This window comes from Pristiophorus japonicus, chromosome 14 (genome assembly GCF_044704955.1).
Source record: "Pristiophorus japonicus isolate sPriJap1 chromosome 14, sPriJap1.hap1, whole genome shotgun sequence".
Lineage (NCBI taxonomy): Eukaryota > Metazoa > Chordata > Chondrichthyes > Pristiophoridae > Pristiophorus > Pristiophorus japonicus.
Genome location: NC_091990.1, coordinates 35,380,760 through 35,407,638, shown reverse-complemented (window position 1 = coordinate 35,407,638; position 26,879 = coordinate 35,380,760). Strand labels below are relative to the sequence as shown.

General features: G+C 40.2%; 1 protein-coding gene across 2 annotated transcripts in view; it reads right to left on the bottom strand.

Moving 5' to 3' along the window:
- Positions 1 to 26,879, bottom strand: part of LOC139279857 (protein argonaute-3) — a 152,500-nt gene that overhangs the window by 22,005 nt on the left and 103,616 nt on the right. For both annotated transcript variants that reach the window (XM_070899128.1, XM_070899129.1), the window contains 5 exons: positions 8,578 to 8,712; positions 5,116 to 5,203; positions 3,071 to 3,218; positions 1,287 to 1,406; positions 354 to 476 (listed from right to left, as the gene is read on the bottom strand). In XM_070899128.1, the coding sequence (XP_070755229.1) occupies positions 354 to 476; positions 1,287 to 1,406; positions 3,071 to 3,218; positions 5,116 to 5,203; positions 8,578 to 8,712 (614 nt within the window). The remainder of the gene's footprint in view (positions 1 to 353; positions 477 to 1,286; positions 1,407 to 3,070; positions 3,219 to 5,115; positions 5,204 to 8,577; positions 8,713 to 26,879) is intronic.

Genomic DNA, 26,879 nt, shown 5'->3' with positions numbered 1-26,879 from the left:
AAGCCATAGAAGGAATTAAAAAAGTCCACCTTGTACTGTTCTCCACAGCAAGACTATGAGTAGGTAATATGAATGTATGGTGCCAAAGTTCTGATTAAGGGTTGTAAATATGAGAAGTATTGGTCCATGAGGAAACTATCAAAACATACATGCATGGAAATCAAATCCAGTTGTAGGTTCAGTTTACAACATTACAGTATTTGGCACCCATTACCAGATAATATTGACAGTACAATGTAAAACATTAATTTTCTGAACTTCAAAAATGATTATTTTGCAGTAGCTTGGGACCAGTAAAATTATCAATCCCTTGTTTGGCAGCCACAGATTTTAAAAGCATTGGTATGACCTACCCTCCCGCCATACTGCAGCATGGGAGCTGGAAGCACTCGCCCGGTCACATGAGCCATCTCATCTCGCACTTTAAACTGAAACTCCTGGACAAAAGGGTCAGAGTCGTAGTTTGCACTTTTTACCTAAGAGAGAAAAATATAAAATACTGGAATTCAAATATACTTCAAAAGCATGGGCAAAAGAGCATTAAATAAGCTGCATCACACAGCCAAATCTTAACCAGTTTAAGAAATACCATGAAAAATATCTCAATGTTTATTGCTGATTGTTGCTCATTAGGATGAGTTTAAAAGTTCTCGGTTGTGATTTAGATTTTTTTTTAATTAAAAAGGGTAAAACTAGATGTCTTGAGGTTCTATATAATGAGACCAAAGACGAGGTAGTCAATGTTATGGGTGCAGTTGAGGGAGATTAGCGGGACAGGGGTGCCAGTAGAGGAAAAGTTCAGGTGAAGAGTAAAATCACCAAAAATAAGGAGTCATGGTGCAGAGTCTGAGACTTGATAGGAGGAAGTTTTTGGCGAGGAATTTCCTGGGAGTGGTGATTTGGGGGGGGGGGGAGAAAGAGGGGGGGGTGTGGAATTTAAATTTTTTTTTTTTTTAAAAAGAGTGATGGGTGGGATAGAAGGTGAGGTGGTTGAATATGGAGAAGGAGCCAAGGCTTAAAGCTACTAGGCCAAAGTGAATCCTTGCGATGATTGCCATGTCACCACCATAGGAATTGGAAAATTCTGCTGTAATCACCAAGATTTCTTGAATACAACTTAAAGCATTAAAATGCATTTCTTATGTGATAAGCAGAGCTAGGATTGTACCAAATTAAAGAATGTTTTTGTAAAATAAAATCCATCGGGTAAGTTGCTCCACCTAAGCAAGGTTACAGATCGTTTTAACAGAAATCTGTACTACATGCAGAAACAATCCAACACTTACTAGTTTACTGATCTCCTCCTGTCTGTCGGGCGCTGACCGTGCTGTTGCTTTAATCATTGTTGAAGTTTGATTGTCTGTCAGTTTCTTGATGCAGCGCTGCCCCGCGACAATGTTACACACCTAATTAAAAGAAGAACTTTAGTGAAAACACATACAGGTTGAGCATTCGAAATCCGGAGTTCCAAAATTCGGTATGTTCCGAAATCCAGACATTATGCATGATTCTGGAGTGGTCATCCAGGATCCGGAAAATGTTCCGAAATCCGAACATTTAAAAAAAAAAATGATTTACCGCTGCGAGTTGGGCCTAGAAAAGCGGGGAAAAACACCAATTCCCCCCCCCCCCCCCCAAAAAACAATAAAAATAAAAATTCACAATACATTCTTACCTACTAAATCGCTGAAAAAGAATTAAAAAATAAAAACTTTAACTTACCTTTTTTGCAGGTCTTCAAGGCCAATGCTGCTGAATCTGGAACCCTCCCCCCCCCCCACCAACGAATCTCCACTTGCCGCCACCCCCCCTGCCAACGAATCTCCACTTGCATGCATGCACCCACCCCCCGCCCCGCCCCCCCAGTAGCACACTTACCTCGGCCCAGGCGTTTCCGGATTCGGGACAGAAATCCGGAACGGCCTCGGTCCCGAGGTTTCCTGATTTCGGACGCTCTACCTGTACAATCAATTTCCCCACCTCATTAATATTTACACACCAAAACTATTATTTCACAGCAACAACCAGCTTAGTACAAGCAATCCTGAGGGAGTGCTATACTGTTGGAGGTACCGTCTTTTGGATGAGATGTTAATCTTTTTGCAAAAGGCGGACCAATTTCAAATTTGATTTTGGTTTCAATTTTTTGCGAGGTATAAATGACTGGTGTAGGTTGGACACAGATGCACAAAAACAGGCACTGAACTCGTGCAAATAGATTGTTGAGCAATTACAAGCATGCTATCGTTAAGGTGCACAATAATTGATAAAAATTGTTGTTTGTAGTTGATGTTGGTCCTTTATACAAAATTACAGAAACTGGTGTACAAACGTTCCTCACCAAACAACATCCAGCAGCTAAATAAAAATCTTCATGAGAATCAATTCCCCGATGGATTATGTATTGAGCCATATGGACCTGAAAGCCCCAGGCTTAATTGCTGTAGTTAGCAGATCTCAGGTGGGGCAGCAGTTGAATACTACAATTGGCCTTAGCACTGCTGAGCTAAAGAAGGGTGGGATGCGGAGGAGGAATTAGCCACGGCTACAGCTTGATTGTTATCCAGTGACCCTTGTAGGAAAATGACTATTGTTAAGATGGTGGATGTGAACAAAATCAAGCTCAGCTCTTGTGCCTTCTAAAGCCAAATAGCCCATCAACAATCACCGTCAAGGTGAGGTACCAGAGGTTTGCTGACTCTCATGGAATCTTGCCTGGGCGAGAATCAGTGCCTTCGGGAGAAGGAGCAAAATTAAAGATTTTTTTTTCCATGTGGTGTAATGCAAGTTTTTAGAATCGGTTTATTAAATAAGTGGAAAACGCCACAACTTCTGAACACTGTAAGCATAAGGAAATTATTTAAGTCTCAATACCTATGAATAAATCAGTATACCACTGGATGACCGTACATTTTTTAAATTACACATTTGGACGTACAAGGAAACTCCAATTGCCTAAAAAAAAATTATCCAGCATTAAAGTACTTAGTGACAGTACAATTAATCCATACATTATATTATATACTCTAAATCTCACTGATAGATGAATGGAAGGGCTTCACTCTCTCACCTCGAGTGGCAGGTAGGTGTGCTTCTGTTCCTGACCCACCTGTAGACAGGGTAGGTGTGGGTACTTTAGCTGAAGGTTGTATTTTTGTTTGAAATATTGCGCTACCGTGCACTCCACAGTCTGCCCGCTTTCCAGCTGCAAGGGGAACCTGAGAAGCAACAGAATAATGCTCAACACAATTCTGCAGCTAAGTAATGGATCAGGTGATTATATAACTGGCAGAAATCAATGTAAACCATTAACCATACTGTATTTCCACAATTATGGAGTTACCAATTTTAAATATTTTAATTTCTCTAATGTGCTTATATACATAAAAGATTATTTACAAAGTTTTGGCCTTTAGATTGATTCTGCTACATTCAGAATCATAATTTGATTTCCTTAGTACCAACCAAAATCGCTATTAGTGTCAAATACTTTGAGGAAAAATTGTTATTCAGAATAAAAGTATTTGTTTTGTTACTTTGTATCATCTTTATATATTCAGAAATGCCTGTGTATATGCTAATTTACTTCCATGCGACATTTCCAGTCCTCACATTATACAAGTAAAGGAATTTATGCATGTTAATTTCCTTTTTTGCAATCATAATAATCCAGAACTACGACAAATCAGTAAGGCAACATTAGGAAAGTCCAGAATTATCACAACTGATATACAAGTATGCTGCTCTAAAAATATTACCCCAACTACTTAGCTTGCAACAGTTCTCCATTTCATTTTTACATTTTCTCTCATTAAAGTAGTTTTCCTCACTTGCCTGAGATCTATCAACTCCTTCACCCTTTGTCTTCCCCTCTCTGTGACTAAGTTTCCCCTTCTCATCCAATCTGTGCCAATTTTTCTTTCCCACCATTTGTTGTGATCATCAAGGTGAGGACGGCTACTGCTGCAACATTTTTGACACTGTGCATCAGTGATAACCACTGCCACTTCAGGTAATGCTCAACCACAGATAAAGTAAAGGTACTTGAACCTATAACCAATTACCCCAGCCTCAGAACAGGAACCTAAACCAGTGTGAATGCCATTTTAAAAAAAATTTCTCACACCTTGCTGCCTGTGTGGCCTCTGAGTGGAATGCCAATTGTTGTGCAGTTTTGTATTGTGCAACCACAACTACCAAGAAATGAATTGACATTTCAATTAGCTGCAGCTGGCAGAGAGATGTCTTCATTTGGATGGCATCCAAAAATCATGTGCCTGTACTGTCTTCAAGGGGCTTTCTGAATCTAATATTTTCCTATATATTCACATCAAAATCAACTATCTCCCATGCTTCTCATTTTCAGCAGCAATTCATCAACACAACTATGTAAGAAATTGGACTGGCAAGAACAGCAAACCACATCAATCTTCCTAATGCTTCAGAGACCTGCAATTAAATTGATAGGAGGATGCTCTTCAAATATGAATAGGCATACCAAATGCTGTACTCTTTACAACCTTTATCCCCATAAAAATTAATTTTCAAGTATACATATGACATTACTCAGCATACACCAGTGATAATATAAAGAATTATAGATAATCCCTTATAAAGGCTTTAACAAGAACCACTTAAAAAAATGCAACATTTCTTACTAGCATGGAGATTGCCAGAGATATCACTGATGATGGTATCCCAGAGTGGCTCCACAGCAAACAGGAGAGAGGTGCAGCTTCAAACTAGCTTGTGTACTGCTTGATCCCAAGAAAAGTGATATGCTGGTAAATATGGACCCCAAAGCTATGTGATTTCCTGCACTTGGAAGGCTAGGGACTAGCTGTCAAGCCTGTGCAAAGTCACTACTCCTGTTCTTAACTATGGAAGCACTGAAGAACCCATGCGATGCTCTTAGTGGATGAAATCACTACAGTGGTCAAGCTGCAATAGAGAGCCAACTCGAAGCTCTCCCCAACAGTAAAAAATGTTGACACTAAAACATTTAACAACAAATATATTCTGTTCAGACTATAAATGAGAGTCATTTCAAGAAAAGCACTGCTGCTAGATTTTTGCATCCTCTTTAAGCATTTGTAATTATTCATCATTACTTACGTCTGATGGCTGGCTGGTCGCCTGGTAACATTGCACACACGGTACTTTCTTCTCATAGGTCCACAGTGAGTTACTTCAACCTTCAATCCTGTGAGAAGTTTGTCAGGAGAAGGCAAAAACAGCAACTGTTACAAACCAATTTAACTGTAATCTCAATAATGGAAAATAGATTGACTACTCCTAATATCTCAAAGCTTCAAATTCCAATGAATGAAAAGATGTATATTTATTTTTCTTGTTCCATTTCACTCCTTTCTGGGTTGCTCCCCCACCCATTAAAACACTTCCTTTAGGAACTGGGAACAGGGGAAGACATGTGCCAACCACTTTTCACAACTGGTTCAGAACTCCACAATTGACCAACAGGGGTAAAACCGATTGGGTGGGGATGTCATAGTTGTTTGATGAAGGTGAAATAGTCAGGAAAAGATAATATACTAACGATCATCTCAATATTGAGAATTCCACAAATAATGACAATTTCAAGAAAACTCGACAGTTGTCTACATAAACAACAACTTGTATTTATATAGTGCCTTTACAGGAGTATTATGAGACAAAAGATTTGACACTGAGCCGCATAAGGAGAAATTAGGGCAGGTGACCAAACGCTTGGTCAAAGAGGTAGATTTTAAGGAGCGCCTTGAAGGAGGAAAGAAAGGTAGAGTGGCAGAGAGGTTGAGGCAGGGAATTCCAGAGCTTAGGGCCTAGGCAACAGAAGGCACGGCCACCAATGGTTGAGTGATTATAATGAGGGATGCTCAAGAGGGCAGAATTAGAGGAGCGCAGGCATCTCGGGGGGTGGGGGGTGGGTGGTGGGGGAGCACAAGGGTGACGGGTTAGTGGGACTTGGTGCAGGTTAGGACACGGGTAGCTGAGTTTTGGGATCACCTCTAGTTTACGTAAGGTAGAATGTGTGAAGCCAGCCTGGGAATAGTCCAGTCTAGACGTAACAAAGACATGGATGAGGGCTTAAGCAGCGGATGAGCTGAGGTAAGGGTGGAGATGGGCGATGTTACGGAGGTGGAAATAGGCGGTCTTAGTTATGCTGTGGCTATGTGGTCGAAAGCTCATTTCAGGGTCAAATATGACACCAAGGTAGCGAGCAGTCTGGTTCAGCCTCAGACAGAAGTTGGGGAGAGGGATGGAGTCAGTGGCTAGGGAAGAGAGTTGTGGCGGGGACTGAAAACAATGGCTTCGGTTTTTCCAATATTCAATTGGAGAAAATTTCTGTTCATTCAGAACTGGATGTCGGATAAGCAGTCTGACAATTTGGAGACTGTGGAGGGGTTGAGAGAAGTGATGGTGAGGTAGAGCTAGGTGTCATCAGCGTACAAGGGCCGGTTTATATTTGTCTTCAAAGTTAAGGCATGTATTTTCTGCACTAGCTACTCCGTATCTCTTAAAATCATTATCAAACATATTTGATGTATTGGGACATATCTTCATTTTAGTAGTGTATTTGCAACATCCTGAAGACTGATCATTTTGGGTCTGCAATCTCCATTGCAGAAGCTCCAGTGATGCTGACTACACTAACTCTATATGTGTGCATTATTTTTTTTGTGGGCTTATGAGGCAGGAAGGCGGAATAGAATGAGCATATCCATATTAACTCAATGAATAGTCTGAAATGCCAACCTACATTAAATTTGATGAAACTGCTTTGGAACACACAAGAGTCAAAGCCATAACCCATGTTGTGGATTTTCAGACGGCTGTCTATATCGTGACGCACAGGAGGCCAATTAAAAAAATTCAGTCACGGTACGAGAGGAACTGTAGCAATATGGACTAAATGTTGGTTGACGGACAGAAAACAAAGGGTTGAGGTTAATGGGCGCCGCTCAGATTGGTGAAGGGTTGGAAGTAGTGCAAGGGTCCACTTTTGCTTAAAAAATATATATATCGACACACCTGCACATGATTGGATATCAGGAGCATGATATTAATATTTGCTGACGTAAAAGTGGGAGTTGGGGGATTCAGCAAACAGTGAGGAGAACAGGCAGATCAGCAGAATGGCCAAATGAAATTCAATACTGAGAAGTATGCGATAATATTTTTTGGGAGTAAAAGCAAAGAATGGGAGAATATATTCAATGACAAGGCAATGAGGGGTGTGGACAAACAGATACCCAAGGGTCAAATGCATAATGCCTGAAAGCCCCAGTGCAGTTAGTTAAAGTAGTAAAAAAAGATAAATTGCATTTTGGCTTTTATAAATAAGAGTAAAGAGGTAATGCTAAAGTTGTAAGAGGCAATGATTCGGTTATCAGGAGAAACTTAAAATATTAGGAATATTTCCACTGGAGCAGAGATGGCCAACTGGAGGTTTTTTTAAATTATGAAGGGTTTTGAGAGGATAAATAGGGAAAGACCATTTCTACTGGTCAAGAAGACAGTGATGAAAGGCCATCAATTTGAAATTGGTACATAGTAAGAGGGGTTAGAAAGAATTTCTTTATGCAGAGCGTTTCGTTGTTAGAGCTTGAATTGCTTTGCTGCAGGGAATGGTGAGGCAGTGAGATTGCAAGGGAAATATAAATATACATTTGAAACAGAGGATGATACAGGGTTAAGGGGAGAGCAGGGAAATGAGATTAATAATGCCCATCAGGAATCTATTTTTGAAGAAACAGATGAAGAGTAATTTGTACAGGAAGACTAATCACATGGTTGACCCTGAACTGCCACCTGAAGTTGCCTAGCAAGCCACTCAGTTGTATCAAAAAGAATAAAACCATCTGGACCACTTGGTGGCAACCAAGGCATCAGATCAGGGCTTGATGGAAGCACAACCATCCTAGTTGACACTGCAAAGCCCCCCTCGCTAGCATCTGGGGACGGGTGCCAATGTTGGGAGAGCTGTCCCACATCCCAATAATGAATAATAATTTTTTTTAAAGTTATCGAAGCGTAAGATTTATGGATTTAGCTTGTCACAAGAGGGCTGGTGCTACATTAATGAATTGCCAGTCTCACTGAAATTGGTGACCAGTGGATGGCGCTGTTGGTACAGCCATTTCATGGTCATACAACATGTCGACGTACCCACCACAAAGCGCATCACTGCAGTAAACTTCTTGAATGCGTGAAAGATTTTATCATAAGAAAATGCATTAAGAAAGCAAGCAAGTCTGAATTGTCAGTGGCTACTCAAGTTTCTGCTAGATTACAAAGATAATGTTTCAACTAAGCTTTTACTAAATATGCAACTGCAAGTTCTTTCCTTTTGTATTTGCAGCTTTTTACTAACATTACTTCACTACCAAGTACATCCATTAACTACGTTTTATAAAATGTCAGCATAAAATTGTAAAGGATTAAGAAACTGATTAAACTGGAGAAATCTACCATCAATTACAAACCCAGTCATAGCAAATATTAGAGTTGTGGGGATTTCAAAAACAACCACTGTTTCTCACTAAATTACCAGTCAACAAAATGTTTGCAACTTACCTTTTATCTCTTTGGTGAATTTGACTCGGTGGGAATCAGTCAAAGGTCGTGGTTGTTCATCAATATTATGAATGTCTAGAACTTCACACATGAACTGAATTACAGGCTGTGCTTTATAGAAAGCAGTGGCAGAAACTAAAAAGATAAAAATCAAAACATTGTAATGAAAGGCATGACAATACATAAAGAAATCACGAGAACTTTCTTTTTAAGATTTTTAGGATACATATATAAAAGGAGCAGAAGGCATATTGTTACAATTTAAATTGGTTTTAATTACCTTTAATTGGACTTGGGGGTACAGGGCACAATTTTGAAATTTGCAGATGACACGAAACTTGGAAATGTAATCAGTGAGGAAGATAGTAATAGACTTCATAAACAGGCTGCTGGAATGGGCGGACACATGGCAGATGAAATTCAACGCAGAAAAGTGAGGGGTGATACATTTTGGTAGGAAGAATGAGGAGAGAAAATACAAGTAAATGGTACAATTTTAAAGGGGTGCAAGAATAGAACACCTGGGATGTTTGTGCACAAATCTTTGAAGGTGGCAGGACAGGTCAATAAAGTTGTTAATAAAGCATATGGGCTCCTGGGCTTTATAAACAGAGGCAGAGTACACAAACGCCAAGAAGTTATGCTCAACCTATATAAAATACTAGTTCGGTCCTAGCTGGAGTGTGTCCAATTCTGGGCACACTTTAGGAGCTACGTGAAGGCTTTGGCGAGGCTAGAGAGAGATTTACTAGAACGGTTCCAGGGATGAGGGATGACAGTTAAATGGATAGACTGGAGAAGCTGGGGTTGTTCTCCTTAGAGCAGAGAAGGCTAAGAGGAGATTTGATAGAGGTATTTAAAATCATGAAGTGTTTAGATAGTAAATAAAGAGAAACTGTTTCCAATGGCTGAAGGGTTGATAACCAGAGGATACAGATTTGAGGTGACTAGCAAAAGAACCACAGGCGACAAGAGGAAAAACTTTCTACACTATGAGTGGTTAGGATTTGGAATGCACTGCCTGATAGGGTGGTGAATACAGATTCAATAGTAGCCTTCAAAAGGGAATTGAATAAATATTTGAAGGAGAAAAAATTGCAGGGATTATGGGGAAAGAGCAGGACCAACTGGATTGCTCTCCGAAAGAGCCACCGCGGACTCAATGGCCTCCTTTTGTGCTATACTATTCTGTGATTCTCTGAAATTATTCCCCTCCCTCTCAAACAAACCTCGACACATTTTAAGCAGGTTAACAGACTCTTTCCGTTAGGTCAGCATTGTCTTCTTGACATTCTCCAGTCACATTAAACTTCTGAGGTGTAAACACAGCTGTGCCAAGAGTGTACTATTAACTAGAAGCAAGAACCTCTTGAAGTGCTTATGAAAGTTTTATAAATCTAAATTACTTCATCTTGAAGATGGGAAAATAAAATGGGAGATATATTTTAGAAATGACTTTGAGGACCTTAACTTGAAGTATCTATGCATTGCGCTTGCACCAGTTGCTTCTGATATAACTTACTACAGCTATGGTTGCTGCTTTGGATACCAGTGTATGCACTTCATATTAGATTTGGAACTGTGTGGCTTCCAGTAACATCAGTGAAATCTAAGCATTGAACCGACTTCCAAATTAACACTGCAATATCATTCTTCTTATGATCTGGCGTCTAAAGACACTAGTCAATGTATTAAGTTATATAGCACAGATGTTCACTAATTTAGCCAAATTCAGCCAGAGCAGCTGTTGGTACACTATAAATGGCCTGTGTCCATGCAGTCAGAAGTAGGAGGGAAGGGAAAGAGAAAAAGCAGCCATGGTTCTTCCAGCTTATTATTTTCTAGTCACTCCTGCTGGATAACATGCATGTAAATGCCAGATGAGATCAGGAGTGGAATCAGCTGTGATGCCCTCCAGCCTGTTGCTACTCACCATCAAAGCTCACACAACAAAAATACAAAAATAGCCACTTGGAGGCTGCCGGTGCCTGTTCAATTGTAGTGCAATGAGAGTCAGTGTAACTTCACAGGAGCACTGTCAAAGAAAATTTCACACCGAGGTACAAAGAGATTTTAGGACAGGTGCTTTATCAAAGAGGTAGGTTTTAAGGAGCCACTTAATGGAGGAGAGAGGGGTGGAGAGGTTTAGGGAGTTAATTCTAGAACTTAGGGCCCAGGCAGCTGAAGGCACGGCTGCCAATGGTGGTGCAATGAAAATATGGGATTTTAAATGACTGCTGGGTTACTTAGCAGATGCGATAGTCGTGTTACCCTTCAAGTTTCCCTTTCTTACTCCTGAAATGCACTTTTTCATCTCACCAACTGAAAGCAAGAATTTAGCACATGACAAATTACATGGTGGAACACAATTCTTCCACATCTTTCAATTCTACATCACTGTTATCAGAGATACTGGACTTCACTGCTACTAATGGTTGCTCACAAAGAGGCAAAGGACAGCATTACTGGGATATGAATCACTCAGGAATAAACTTCAACTTGGGCTATTTGGTTGGGTGTCCAGCTCTGTGTCTGGTCAGTAAAGCTACTGGACAACCATACAACAAAAAAAAACATGTTGCAAATTCGCAATTAAAAAGATCAATCATGTTCCCAGTTTGAGCCAGTATTCCTCATTTTGCTTCTTAGAACTAAAACTGGTATGTCAATACCATGCCTGCCAAAGTCAGGTCTGGCTCACTGTCACACTTTGCATTCTGCCACATCTGACTAGTAATTTTATTCTAAAAAAACAGAACCAACATAATCAATCAAGAACACAACATAAATTGCTCGCTATGCATAAGATAGTGCCAATTGATAAAATGTTAAAAAAAAATTAGTTAATCTCTCAGTTTTGCATGCAAGGAATCAAGACTAAATGTAATCTTCAGATGAAGCACAGTTGGAGGGCAAGGGATAATTAGACCAGAGAGCACAAATGAAATTCAGCCCCCATTTTAAAAGTCATGCACTGTATTCTTTTTTATTTCTAATGGAAACTACCTATTTAAACTTGCCATGCTGTAATTCCACTGCAGCACCTACAGTGCCAGTGGGGGACGGGGGCAGGGGGGGGGGAGGAAATTACAATGTGACAAGTTTACATAGTCATTTTCCATTAGAAATACTGACATCGTAATTTATAAAGCAAGATCACAGATAGAGCTTGCTATAATAAGGAAAACTTTAGCATTGTTTTAAAATTTCTGGGCATACTAATAATGCTAATCCTGTGAATAGAAAATGTTACCGCTATATCGCAGATTGAAATAACAAGTTGCACTTACTTACAAAGGACACAACGTATTCTCAATCTGACAAAACAGATTTTTAAATTTAGTTCTTATTTGTGCACTAATTATAAACAGAGGAATACTGCAAAGAAGGGACAGAGGAAACAAAGTATTTTGACCCACTTGAAGCCACAGAGTAATAGAGATTAGGAAAAAGATATGTCATATTGTTGAAATTAAACTGCTGAGAGGTGGAGCGCAGGGTAAAAAAACAATCAGAACTACATCAAAATGACATTATTCATGTCCTTTGAAGGCTCAATTCTACAAATGAATACAAAGTCAAAAATCTTCCCACTTCATGACTAAACCAGTCTGGCAAGATCTTTCAGATGAGATGTTAAACCAAGGTTCTGCCATCTCTAATGGACATAAAAGATCCCATAACACTACTACAAGAGCAGGGGAGTTCTCACAGTGGTCTAGCCAACACTTATCCCTCAAACAACATTACTAAACATTGTCTGGTCATTTATTTCATTATTATTTGTGGGACTTCGCTGTATACAAATTGACTGCCACATTTCTCTACATTACAACAGTAATTGCACTTCAAAAGTATTTAATTGCCTATGAAATACTTTGGGACATACTGAGGTTATGAAAGGTGCGACATAAATGCAAGTTCTTTATTTTTCTTTGATCGATTCAACTTGGTGCTGCAATCCACACAACTGGGGAAAACCACTTCATTTGATGAAAGATTTCTTTACTTTCAAGTAGTGAATCATACAACGGAACTGAGTCATATTTCCAGGCAACACCCACCATTGGAAGAAAAAAATATCACAGCTTAAATTAGTTAAATTTGCTACAACAGTAATTATTCTTGGTGCTCACAGACACTTGCATAATGTTGCATAGTTACAGGTCTTCCCCTTTGTTCTTTTTCTTAAGTGCTTCCATTTATGCAAGGTCTTGGGTACGTCCATCCAGATCATTATAATAGAAATACACAACCTTTATTTTTGTAGGGTTATAAATGATCTAAACAAATGGTTAGTAAATGCCTAGCAAGGTTTGGTTTCCAACACACAATACAAGATGTTCCCCAAGTAAGGGATTATTTCTCCAAGAATCAGTTCAAAACAAGAAATGCTCTAAAAGCACACCAACCTCATTTGAGCAGAGAATTTCGTGACGAGACTATGATTTATACATGTTCAATGGAAAATGCTCAATAACTAGTAATAACTAAGTAATTTTCAGTTATGAGTAACTTCTGTTGGTGTTTATTCAGTGGATCATAAACCAAAAGCTGCTGGGGCGACATTCACGTGGAACAGATTAGTTTGAATCAACTGGTAGAAATTTTCCTTTTGAGCCAGTAGGTTGCAGGTTGAAACAATGCTCTTGGACTTCAGTACATAGTTATGACTGATACTCCAGTGAGACATTTGCCTGTTCCAGTAGTTAATAAAAATTTTACGGCACTGCTCAAAGATGTGCAATAAGCAACATTCCAACCTCAAGCAACACCATCAAAGCTAAACAGATGAATGAATTATTCATCGCTTTGCTGTTTTTGAGGGATCTTGCAATGCGCACAATGGCTGCACTATGTAGCTACATGACAGTAAATGCACTTAAGTTATTTGTAGCATGTGAAGAGCTTTGCTTTCTGTGAGACGAGACATTTCTTTATTTTCATTTTATCGTAATGGCTTACAGTCTGATAAGCTGGTTAAAGATGGACACGTACAAACATACATGACCTGCTCAATAATTTTGGATGATCATTGATGTGTTCCATCTCACTCGGTCTGCATTCTTTCTAAAACTCTTGTACCTTACAGTGTAGCCACTGATCTTTTTAAATTACCTCCTGGGTGGTTGGAGGTTATATGATGAAAACTCCCAGAATACATCCACCCAGATTTGGAAATCTTAATTAAGGCAGAGCTATATTTAGAAGAGATTATTTATCATTTGAGTGGAATTGGTGACAGAATAGCACAATAGATTCCTAGCATTACAAATATATACAATTAAGAAAGTGATCATTCGGTGCAATAAACACTTTTGAGCAATGTGGATTACTACACTTGGAAAAGAACAATGACTTATTTTCTCTGCAAAAATTATGTTTTTAAACACTTTGCATCAGTACATATAATCTGGAATACCAACAGCAATAATGTATACATTGCCTGTAGACTCTCTCCCAAGGAGTTTCATTGACTGAAATTTAGTCCCTTGTTTACAGAAGTTCAAACACAGATTTGATCACTGCCAGTTGACCCAGCGTTGCTGAGAAAATGTATAATTCCATGGATTGGCCCCATGCATGCTTCTCAAATTATACATACTATCATTAACCATCATAATCTGTTTCCAAAATATCTGTTCTTGCTACAACAGCTTCTGGTTGCAACTGATTATGCCATCTAATAGTACCTCCATTCATGGTTAAGTCACAAACTGTGTGTGTTATTTCAGCTCCCTCACCTTGCAATTTATTTGATGGACTTGGTTATAAAGTTGCACTTTCTGCAAGGGAAGCAGGATAAAGTCAGTAAAGGATCAAGGATGAAACTATTGACCTGGATTTTTCGGGGCCTATGACTACATACGTGACCTGCAAGTTCCGGGTTTCTACATGCGATGCTCATGTGCAAAAATCCGGAACTTGCAATCCATCAAGAATCTTCTGGACAGATCCTCCGCATCCTTGTAAAATGGACATTCGCTGGCGGAGAGTTGGGCTATTAGCCCATATACTGCCCAGCGAATGCCCATGGAATTCTTACGCCTGGTAAAAGCAGGCATAAGGTCTTTTTACCAGCGTAATAGTTTAAATAAATATTATAATAATTTAAAAAAATTATTTAAACATGAAAAATCTTTAAAATTAGTTATAGGTTATTTTTTAGCCCCTTTTCAAAAATTTAATTTTTATTTTAAATATTTAATGCAATTGTTTTTTAATTCATTTTAAACTTGTAATGATTTTTTTTTTAATTTCAAGGTTGCATACATGTATTTTTTGGGTGATTCCCATTATGCTTATGGGAATTCCGTACATAAATGGAATCTCCATAAGCATAATGGGAATCCCCTTTCTGACTGATTAGGCTGGCCCACGTGATCCCAGGGATGCTTGTGAACTGCTTGTGCCCCTGGGATACATGGGCCTCTCCGCAGGCCTACGCGCAGAGGCCCAGGAGCGCAAATATCCATGGATCCAGAACCATCAAGTAGGTTTGTAGTTTTATTGTGGTTCAGAGTCCTACGATCACATATTCAGACCCATTATCTTAGCAGATCTAACCATGGTTTAACTCAAACTACATGCAACACCCAATTAAACACGTTTTTTTTTTAAAACAAGGTTTTTATTTCTAACTATCTGATTTTTTATTTGACTAATCTCAGACATGCATTTTCTTATGGAGCACTTATTGAAGAATTGCTTGCAACATGTATATGTATAGTTGTGTTGATGCTACAATTCGTTTCTAGGTATTGTACTTTTTCAAATGGCTGACAAAAGTATGTACAGGTCAGTGACTGCCAAACCATTGTGTTAGTCTGTACAGGTGCTGAGATGCACAACTAGCTGCCAACTACCAGAAAACATGGCTGACTCTTGAAGAGTCTGCAGAAAGTATCTGTTGGTGGATCTCAGACTCTCTGGAAGCAGCAGTGTGGCTTCTTTTATTGTACTGAAGTCAGGATCAAAATAGAGAGTAAATTCTAAACACTTTGAATACTATACACACTACACATTTCACCTATTGAAAATGTATTCAAATGATGATCCAAGTAAAATTAGAGACACAATGGTATGCTAGGACATAATCTAGCTTTCAGAATTGTCTCTAAAGGTGCACAAAACACTTGTGGCTTTTTCATATATGCTGGTTATACTATTTGCAACGTTTTAATAAGTTTGAAAAAGTTGAATTAAAAAAAAACTCCCAACATGACACTGAAAATCCAGAATGAACTCTGGCACATGAAAGGTTAAATGACTGAACCCAGTTGCAAGAACCACAACCGCAGATGTTTGTCATAACTACAAACATTCCGTTTGAATGAATCACACGTTTTAAACTTCCCCTTCGAAACTATCGACTCCTCATTCTCACCCACATCAGCTGATTAACATAACATTAAGACGGATCCATAGACAGCTAATAGAAACAGAGCACACCTGTTTCTATGGAAGAAATCAATTGTATGACAACTAGAAGCACAGGTACATGGAGGCAGCTTATTGCCAAACAGGTGCCAAAGACTAAAATGTTACATAAATATATAAATAACTGGGTGCTATATCTCAGACATAAATATGTACAAATACAACATGATATATTTCCTTTTAATCCAGTTAATTAAATACTAATGCCAGATATTAAATCATCTGGTGCACCACTGCTCGTCAAAATCGTCTTATTTGATTACAGGAGCTTTTTAATTGCTGTCCACTAGGTCACCAACAGGAATTAATAAAATAAAGTGGTTCAAAACTCCTCAGTTACAAGAGCAACAGCTCCGTAGTGTAGCAGCCCACCTCGAAATCACCCGTCAAAATGTCACTGTCTTGGAACACTGTAGGATCGTGCATCTTCTTGTTTCTGTTTTTTTGGGGAACCCTTCTGACAACCAAGTTCATTAAGTAAATCGTAAGGCGAGTGCTGACTTGACTTGCACAGTTGGTGACCTAATCATCAGTTTCATTATCTCAAGTTTGGATACTAAAGCTATTAGCACTCACAAAGAAATGTATTCAGAAAATAATAAGAGGATGTCAATGACAGGACTTTATTATAAATTAATGTTAAAAAGCTGTACTGATGACAAAATGCATGTTAGAACTGGAGGACATTTTCTCATTTCAAGATTAAAATCTGGTTTTGTTTTTAGAGAATGTGTTATGTGCTTAGTAATAACACATAAATATGTATTGAGTGAGATTTATTTACATCATGTCCTGACTTGCTAACATGATGTTTGCTATTGGAGATTTCAGTGAGTCATTCCAAGTATCTGAAAAACTCTTCAATAAAATCATATTGCCATTCATATACACCAGCTTGTTATCAGACAGAAAATTTGAAACATAGCTGAATCAAGCACATCAACCTTTCCCTTCTGGTCAACCAAGAATGATCTATAGATTCTGACTGAAAAAGATAGAAGAAACTAGTTCTAAAGTTCGACTTAATTCAAAAACTTGAATCTGTCCTACAGCTTTCATATCAGGAGAACAGTCTGAGCATCTGGTTTAAAACGTATTTTGCTTGGACATAGTTCAAGACATTCATGTCCAACAAATATCAAAGCAAAAAGCAGCCTCAAAATTCCCAATACCTAAACTATTCTTCGTACAGTCTAACAAAGTATACTTTTGTCTTTAATGTTAGCTGTGGCTCAGTGGGTGGCACACTCTCCTCGGAGTCTGAAGGTTGTGGGACTTGAGCACAAAATATCTAGGCCGATATTCCAGTGCAGTACTGAGGGAGTGCTGCACTGTCTTTCGGATGAGATGTTAAACCAAGTCTGCTCTCTCAAGTGGATGTAAAAGATCGCACTATTTCAAAGAAGAGCAGGAGAGTTATCCCCGGTGTCCTGGCCAATATTTATCCCTCAATCAACATAACAAAAAAAACAGATCACCACATTGCTGTTTGTGAGAGCACAGTGACTACAATCCAAAAGTACTTCATTGGCTGTAAAGTGCTTTAAGACATCAGGTGGTTGTGAAAGGCGCTATATAAATGCAAGTCTTTCTTGCTTTTTACTTCTGTAGAAAACTAAACCTAATCATAACTCGCTGATTAAAGACCAGTAAATGAGATTTTCATTCTGTTTTTATATGGAAAAAGTTTGATTTCAGTAATTTATGCTTCAGAAGTCTGAGGAAAGTGGTGAATTCTCAGCAACCACTACGTTTGTTTTCCTTCCTAAAATAGATCCAACATTGTGCAAAGATATTTGTTCATCCCCTACTAATGAAAATGTTTCTTTTTCCCTAGTCAAAAAAATTCTCCTTGTGCCACACATCATTGCACACCCGAGGAAGGTAGGAACTGTCCTTGGTCAACTACAAGGTACTGTGAACCAAAATAATGTTCCCACCACCCACCCTTCTTTCAAACGAATTTGGAATTATGTTAGATGTAAATAGGTTGGATAGAGGGCACAAAATCAATTTGGTTTGACATTGTAATTCAAAGTGGGAGTTTTAGAGGATCTTGACCAGACTCTGCTCAATTAGTCCCACGGTAAGATGTGACCACTAATAAGATAGACAAAACAAAAATAAACCTAGGTAGAGACTGAAGGCCTATCAAAATGTATCAGATTCAAAAGCATCAATTAATTCAGGATTACGGTTTAAATGCCACCAGCAGCATCAGATATCTAATGCACTCTCAAACAGCAAACTCCCCATTAGTGGATTGTATGCCTGGAGCTTGGAATGGGTAATGAGGACTGACCCTAAAAGAATCATTGGAGTTGGCTGTACACAACAAAAAGTTTAAGAACATAAGAAATAGGAGGAGTCGGATTAAGCCATTTGGCCCCTCAAGCCTGCTCCGCCGTTCAATAAGATCATGGCTGATCTGATCATGGAATCGGCTCCATTTTCCTGCCCGCTCCCCAGAACCCTTTACTCCCTTATCGCTCAAAAATCTGTCTATCTCCGCCTTAAATATATTCAATGACCCAGCCTCCACAGCTCTCTGGGGCAGAGAATTCCATAGATTTACAACCCTCAGAAGAAATTCCTCCTCATCTCAGTTTTAATTGGTGGCCCCTTATTCTGAGATTATGTCCCCTAGTTTTGGTTTCCCCTACGAGTGGAAATATCCTCTCTACATCCACCTTGTCGAGCCCCTCATTATCTTACAAGTTTCAATAAGATCACCTCTCATTCTTCTGAACTCCAATGAGTATAGGCCCAACTTATTTTCATAAGTCAACCCCCTCATCTCTGGAATCAACTTAGTGAATCTGCTCTGAACAGCCTCCAATGCAAGTATATCCTTCCTTAAATATGGAGACCAAAACTGTACGCAGTACACAGAGTGTGGCCTCACCAATACCCTGTACAGTTGTAGCAGGACTTCTCTGCTTTTATACTCTATCCTCCTTGCAATAAAGGCCAACATTCCATTTGCCTTCCTGATTACTTGCTGTACTTGTATACTAACTTTGTGTTTCATGCACAAGGACCCCCCCAGGTCCCTCTGTACTGCAGCACTTTATAATTTAAATGGAGAAAAATTGCAATTTGCTTTTCTAATATTTCTGCCAAACCTCACATTTCCCCACATTTTACTCCATCTGCCAAATTTTTGCCCACTTAGCCTGTCTATATCCCTTTGCAGATTTTTTTGTGTCCTCCTCACAATTTGCTTTCCCACCCATCTTTGTATCACCAGCAAACTTGGCTACATTACACTCGGCCCCCTCATCCAAGTCATTAATATAGATTGTAAATAGTTGAGGACCCAGCACCGATCCCTGTGGTACCCCATTAGTCACTGTTTGCCAACCGGCAAAGAGCTTTACAAGCAGTGGAGTGTATCTGAACAAACCTTGTTACTGTGGATTTCCTTTTACCAAGGAAAAAAAGAACTTGAATTAATATAGCGCCTTTCATGACATCCCATAATGCTTTACAGCCAATTTAGTACTTTTGAAGTGTAGTCACTGTTGTAATGTAAGGAATTGCGCAGCCAGTTTGCCAACTGGAAAATGACCCATTTATCCCGACTCTCTGTTTTCTGTTAGTTAGCCAATCCTCTATCCATGCTAATATATTACCCCTAACCCCATGAGCTTTTATCTTGTGCAGTAACCTTTTATGTGGCACCTTATCGAATGCCTTCTGGAAATCCAAATATACCACATCCACCCTGCTCGTTTCATCCTCAAAGAGCTCCAGCAAATTTGGCAAACATGATTTCCCTTGCATAAAACCATACTGACTCTGCTTGATTGAATCAAGCATTTCCAAATGTCCCGTTACTGCTTCCTTAATAATGGACTCCAGCATTTTCCCAACGACAGATGCTAGGCTAACTGGTTTATAGTTTCCTGCTTTTTGTCTGCCTCCTTTTTTAAATAGGGACATTATAATTGCGATTTTCCAATCTACTGGGACTGCCCCAAAATCCAGGAAATTTTGGTAGATTACAACTAATGCATCCACTATCTCTGCAGCCACTTCTCTTAAGACCCTAGAATGTAAGACATCAGGTCCAGGGGACTTGTCCGCCTTTAGTCCCATTCTGTGACCTGGTACTACTTCATTAATGATAGTGATTGTATTTAATTCCTCCTTACCTATAGCCCCTTGATTATCCACTATTGGGATGTTTTTAATGTCTTCTACCATGAAGACCGATACAAAACGTCTCTGCCATTTTCCTGTTCTCCATTATTAAATCCATCCCCAATCTCATCCTCCGGGGGGCCAACATTTACTTTAGCAACTCTTTTCCTTTTTATATACCTGTAGAAATTCTTACGATCTGTTTTTATATTTCGTGCTAGTTGACTTTCATAATCTATCTTCCCTCTTTTAATCATTTTTATATCTCCTGGCTTTTAAAAATTTCCCAATACTCTGCCCTCCCACTAGTCTTGGCAACATTGTATGCCCTTGTTTTCAATTTGATACCCTCCTTATTTCCTTAGTTAGCCACGGATAGTTATCCCTTCTCTTAGTCTTTCCTTCTCACTGGAATATATTTTTGTTGAGTTATGAAATATCTCCTTAAATGTCTGCCACTACTCATCAACCGTCCCATTCTTTAGTCTATTTTCCCAGTCCACTTGAGGCAACTCTGCCCTCATACCTTTAGTCCCCTTTATTTAAACTTTGGACCCTGGTTTGAGAACCAACTTTCTCACCCTCCAGCTGAATTTGAAATTCAACCATATCATGGTCACTCAGTCCTAGATGATCTTTTATTATTACCTGATCATTTATTAATCCTGCCTCATTACACAGTACTAGATCTAAGATAGCCTGCTCCCTGGTTGGTTCCGCAATGTACTGTTCAAGGAAACTATCCTGGATACACACTATGAATTCCTCCTCAAAGGCTACCCTGGTCAATTTGCTTTGTCCAATCAATATGAAGGTTAAAATCACCCATGATTATTGCAGTTCCTTTATTACAAGCCTCCATTATTTCTTGATTGAAACTCCGTCCAACAGTTAGGACGCCCACCAGCGCCTGTTTCCCTTTATTATTCCTTAGCCCAACACAAACTGATTCAACATCTTGATCCTCTGAGCCAATATTGTTTCTCACCATCGCAGTGATCCCATCCTTTATTAACAGTGCTACCGCACCTCCTTTTCTTTTCTGTCTGTCCTTCCGAATTGTCAAATGCCCCTGAATATTTAGTTCCCAGTCCTGGTCACCTTGCAATCACGTCTCTGTAATGGCTATCAGATCATATCCATTTGTATCTATTTGTGCCGTCAACTCATCTATTTTGTTACGAATGCTACGTGCATTTAGACAAAGAGCTTTTTTAAATTTTTTTTTTGAAACTTTTTTTCCTGCTCGTTTCCTCTGTCCTTCAAACTCACTTTCTACATTTTTACTTTCTAATTCCAGCTTTACCCCCCCTCCCTACTGAATCGATTCTCAGGTTCCCATCCCCCTGCCAAGCTAGTTTAAACCCTCCCCAACAGCACTAGCACCCCCGCGCCTGCCCACGAGGATATCGGTTCCAGCTCAGTTGAGGTGCTAACCGTCCGGCTTGTACAGGTCCCACCTCCCCCAGAAGCGGTCCCAAAGCCTCAGCAATCTAAAGCCCTCGCTCCTGCACCATCTCTCCAGCCATGCATTCATCTGCTCTATCCTCCTATTTATGTACTCACTAGCTCGTGGCACTGGGAGTAATCTGGAGATTACTACCGTTGAGGTCCTGCTCTTTAATCTCTCTCCTAAACTCTGCCTGCAGGACCTCATCCCTCTTTCTACCTATGTCATTGATACCGATATGGACCACGACATCTGTTCACCCTCTCCCCCAGAATTCCCTGCAGCCGCTCACTCATGCACTCTGTACTCATTAGAAAATTGGCCCCGCAGAAGTCGTGATAATGCATTATACTAACTTGAAGCATGCAAGCAGTACAAGACAATTTATATTATATTATTTGAATCTTTACAGCACTATATATTAAAATAAAATGCTCTGAACTTGACCATTTCTCAGTTACATTAAGGCCAACATCTTTTTTTCAATTTGCAGGTGGAAGACAAGGTGCGGGTTAAGATGCCCTTCGTTAGCAGTTTCCGCACACATCGATAGAGATCTTCCACGACTTATCTCACTTTCCCATACTATTTATCTTACAAAATGTAGCAAGTACTCTTGGAAAGGCTTGAAAATTTTAAGCAATGCAACAGAGTAGTTTCTGGCAATAAGAGGTTTGCAGATAAGCAAAGGATATGATATTTTCTTCAATTAGCATCAAATGAAGTGACTAGTTGAACATCTTGTACCCAATATCTATTGTTAATCATAGAACTTTACAGCACAGGAGGCCATTCGGCCCATAGTATCTGCACCTTCTGAAAAAGAACTATCCAGCCTAATCCCACTTTTCAGCTCTTGGTCCATAGCCCTGTAGGTTACAGCACCTCAAGTGCATAGCCAAGTACTTTTTAACTGCAATGAGGGCTTCTGCCTCTTTCAGGCAGTGAGTTCCAGATCCCCACCACCCTCTGGGTGAAAAAAATCTTTCAACTCCCCTCTAATATTTATACAAACAAGTACAAATTTAAAAAACAAACAAACAATGGGAATGGCTTCAAACACTAATTGCTAGAAGTGCCAGAATTTTAATTTTGCGCCTTGTTTTCAAAAAGTACCAGCTAAAGAATATAGAGCACATCCCTCTCCCTCAATAAAAGGAACACAGTTACATTAGCTACGACTTTTAAAGTTAAACATTGCTTGAGTTTCCTAATTATATATCTAATACAAAACACTTGCATCTATTGGAAGGTAACATTTTCATTTGATGCACTAATGCTTCCATTATAATTGCACTTATTTAATATTTTACCCTCAGGAAATCAAGAGCAAACATTTTGCTCTATATTCTTTAGCTGGTACTTTGTTTGAAAACAAGGCACAAAATTAAAATTCTGGCACTTCTAGCAATTAGTGTTTGAAGCCTTTTAAAAAAAAATTTGTACTTGTTTGTATAAATATTAGAGGGGAGTTGAAAGATTTTTTTCACCCAGAGGGTGGTGGGGATCTGGAACTCACTGCCTGAAAGAGGCAGAAACCCTCATTGCAGTTAAAAAGTACTTGGCTATGCACTTGAGGTGCTGTAACCTACAGGACTATGGACCAAGAGCTGAAAAGTGGGATTAGGCTGGATAGTTCTTTTTCAGAAGGCATAGATACTATGGGCCGAATAACCTCCTGTGCTGTAAAGTTCTATGATTAACAATAGACATTGGCTATAAGATGTTCAACTTGTCACTTCATTTGATGCTAATTGAAGAAAATATCATATCCTTTGCTTATCTGCAAACCTCTTATTGCCAGGAACTACTCTGTTGCATTGCTTAAAATTGTAATATTTTAGTCTTTCTGATCAGCCATCTCTGGTAGTACTGAACTTTTCTTATCTTCTTCTTAGGCAGTCCCCTGGAATTGAGGATGACTTGCTTCCACACTAAAAGGAGTTTGAAGGTGAATGATGAGATCTACAGTCTCTGTCACAGGTGGGGCAGATGGTGGTTGGAGGGATGGGTGGGTGGGGTGCTTGATTTGTCGTACGCTCCTTCCGCTGTTTATACTTGGCTTCCCTGTGCTCCCGACGAAAAAACTCGAAGTGTTCGGCACCTTCTTGAATGCTTCTCCTCCACTTTGAGCGATCTTGGGCTAGGGATTCCCAAGAGTCGATGGGGATGTTACATTTTTTCCAAGGAGGCTTTGAGGGCGTCCTTGAAGCGTTTTCTCTGCCCTCCTGGGACTCGCTTGCTGATGTAGATCAGAGTCGAGTGCTTGTTTTGGGAGTCTAGTATCGGGCATGTGGACAATGTGGTCCGTCCATCGGAGCAGATCGAGCGAGGTCAATGCCTCGATGCTGGGGATGTTGACCTGAGAGAGAACAGACATTGGTGCGCCTATCCTGCCAGTAAATTTACAGGATTTTGCAGAGGCAGTGCTGGTGGTACTTCTCCAGTGCTTTGAGATGCCTACTGTACATAGTCCATGTCTCTGAAGCTTATATGAGGGCGGGTATCACTACTGCTCTGTAGACCGTGAGCTTGGTGCCGGGTTTGGGATCCTGGTCTTCGAACACTCTTCTCCTCAGGCGCCCGAAGGCTGCACTGGCACACTGAGGGCGGTGTTGGACGTCGTCATCGATGTCTGTCCTTGCTGATAGTGGGCTCCCAAGGTATGGAAGTGGTCCACGTTGTTCAAGATCTCATCATGGATCTTGATAATCAGGGAGCAGTACGCGGGGGCAGGTTGGTGGAGAACCTTTGTCTTACGGATGTTTAATGCAAGGCCCAGACTCTCGTAAGCTTCAGTAAAAGTGTTGATGATGGTTTGGAGTGCGGCCTCAGAGTGTGCACAAACGCAAGCTTCGTCTGCGTACTATAATTCAATGACAGAGGTTGGAACAACCTTGCATCTGGACTGGAGGCGACGGAGGTTGAACAATTTCCCGTTTGTCCTGTAGATTAACTCCACTCCAGCAGGGAGCTTATTAAAAGGTGAGATGAAGCATTGCAGTGAGGAGTTTTAGGAGTGCAGTTAGCAAGCAAATTTTAATAAAGAAAACCTAACCTATTCTCAAAGTTTCTCATTGAAAGATGTAATCTCCCAAACTCAGATTGGTCAATTACCATTTATTCACCACTGCATTTTCTCTTCCAATAGGACGATAAATGGTATTTAGTTTTTCCTCTTCTGGGTATTGAGGACCCATTTCACTGGTAATTACAACACTATACTCTTCATCCCTTGATCAAATCAAAGTTTCAGTATTTACTTCCCCGCCCTGCAGAGGGTAAAATTGGCTCTGTATCAAATTGTCCAATGATGTCTCCCTCCCGCATAAACCCAAGCAGTTACAAATTACCAATCATCAGTGATGGCTGTTTCATGTTAGAGATTTATTATTCTAAAGATGCAAAACAGAATAAAACTTCAGGAAAAGTATATTCCTGATAAAGCTCATTAATCAGCAGTATTTGCGATAACTAAAGCTGCAAATGAATGCTCCACATTGAGAATTTCCAGGTCAGTCAATAAGGGAGTCATGGAGTAAAAACCTAGTATTTTTAAAATTCATTCATGGGATGTGGCAGTCGCTGACAAGGCCAGCATTTATTGCCCATCTCTAATTGCCCTTGAAGAGATGGTGGGGAGCCGCCTTCTTGAATCGCTGTGGTCCATGTTGTGAAGGTACTCCCACAATGCTGTTAGGGAAGAGAGTTCTAGGATTTTGACCCAGCGACGATGAAGGAACGGCGATATATTTCCTACTCAGAATGGTGTGTGTCTTGAAGGGGAATGTGGAGATGGTGGTGTTTCTATGCACTTGCTGCCCTTGTCTTTCTAGGTGGTAGAGGTCGCGATTTTGGGAGGTGCTGCCGAAGAAGCCTTGGCGAGTTGCTGCAGTGCATCTTGTAGCTGGCACACACTGCAGCCACGGTACGTCGGTGATAGAGGGAGTGAGTGAATGTATAAGGTGATGGATGGGGGTGCCAATCAAGTGGGCTGCTTTGTTCTGGATAGTGTCGAGCTTCTTTGAGTGTGGTTGGAGCTGCACTCATCCAGGCAAGTAGTGATTATTCCATCACACTCCTGACTTGTGCCTTGTGGAAAGGCTTTGGGGAGTCAGGAGGTGAGACACTCGCCACAGAATACCCAGCCTCTGACCTGTTTCTTGTTGCCACGGTATTTATGTGGCTGGTCCAGTTACGTTTCTGGTCAATGGTGACTGTAGGATGTTGGTGGTGGGGGATTTGGCGATGGTAGTGCCGTTCAATGTCAAGGCAGTGGTTAGACTCTCATTTGTTGGAGATAGTCATTGCCTGGCACTTGTGTGGCGTGAATGTTACTTGCCACTTATCAGCCCAAACCTGAATGTTGTCTAGGTCTTGCTGCATGCGGGCATGAACTGCTACATTATCTGAGAAGTTGCAAATGGCACTGAACACTGTGCAGTCTTCAGCAAACAACCCCACTTCAGACCTTATGATGGAGGGAAGGTCATTGATGAAGCAGCTGAAGATGGTTGGATCTAGGATATTGCCCTGAGGAACTCCTGCAGCGATATCCTGGAGCTGTGATGATTGACCTCCAACTACCACAACCATCTTCCTTTGTGCTAGATATGACTCCAGCCAGTGGAGAGGTTTCCCTGATTCCCATTGACCAGTTTTCCAAGGGCTCCTTGATACCACACTGGGTCAAATGCTGCCTTGATGTCAAGGGCAGTCACTCTCAGCTCGCTTCTGGAATTCAGCTCTTTTGTCCATGTTTTGACCAAGGCTGTAATGAGGTCTGGAGCCAAGCGGTCCTGGCGGTACCCAAAATGGGCTTCGGTGAGCAGGCTATTGGTGAGTAAGTGCTGCTTGACAGCACTGTTGACTACACCTTCCATCACTTTGCTGATGATTGAGAGTAGACTGATGGGGTGGTAATTGGCCGGATTGGATTTGTTCTACTTTTTGTGGACAGGACATACCTGGGCAGTTTTCCACATCGTCGGATAGATGTCAATGTTGTAACTGTACTGGAACAGCTTGGCTAGAAGCGTGGCTAGTTCTGCTAGTATTCACCTAGCAGGGAAAGATTTGAAGGAAGGAACTTTTTTTGTTGCAACCATCCCCAAGCTGAACTCTGCAAAGTTGCCACCAATCACTTAAAAGCATATTGGAATTGATATACTATGACAAAGAAAGCTGGCAGCTCAATATGCTTTAAATATGGCTTACTTCAGGATCAACAGAAGGTCAGCATTGAATGTGACAACATAACACTGTA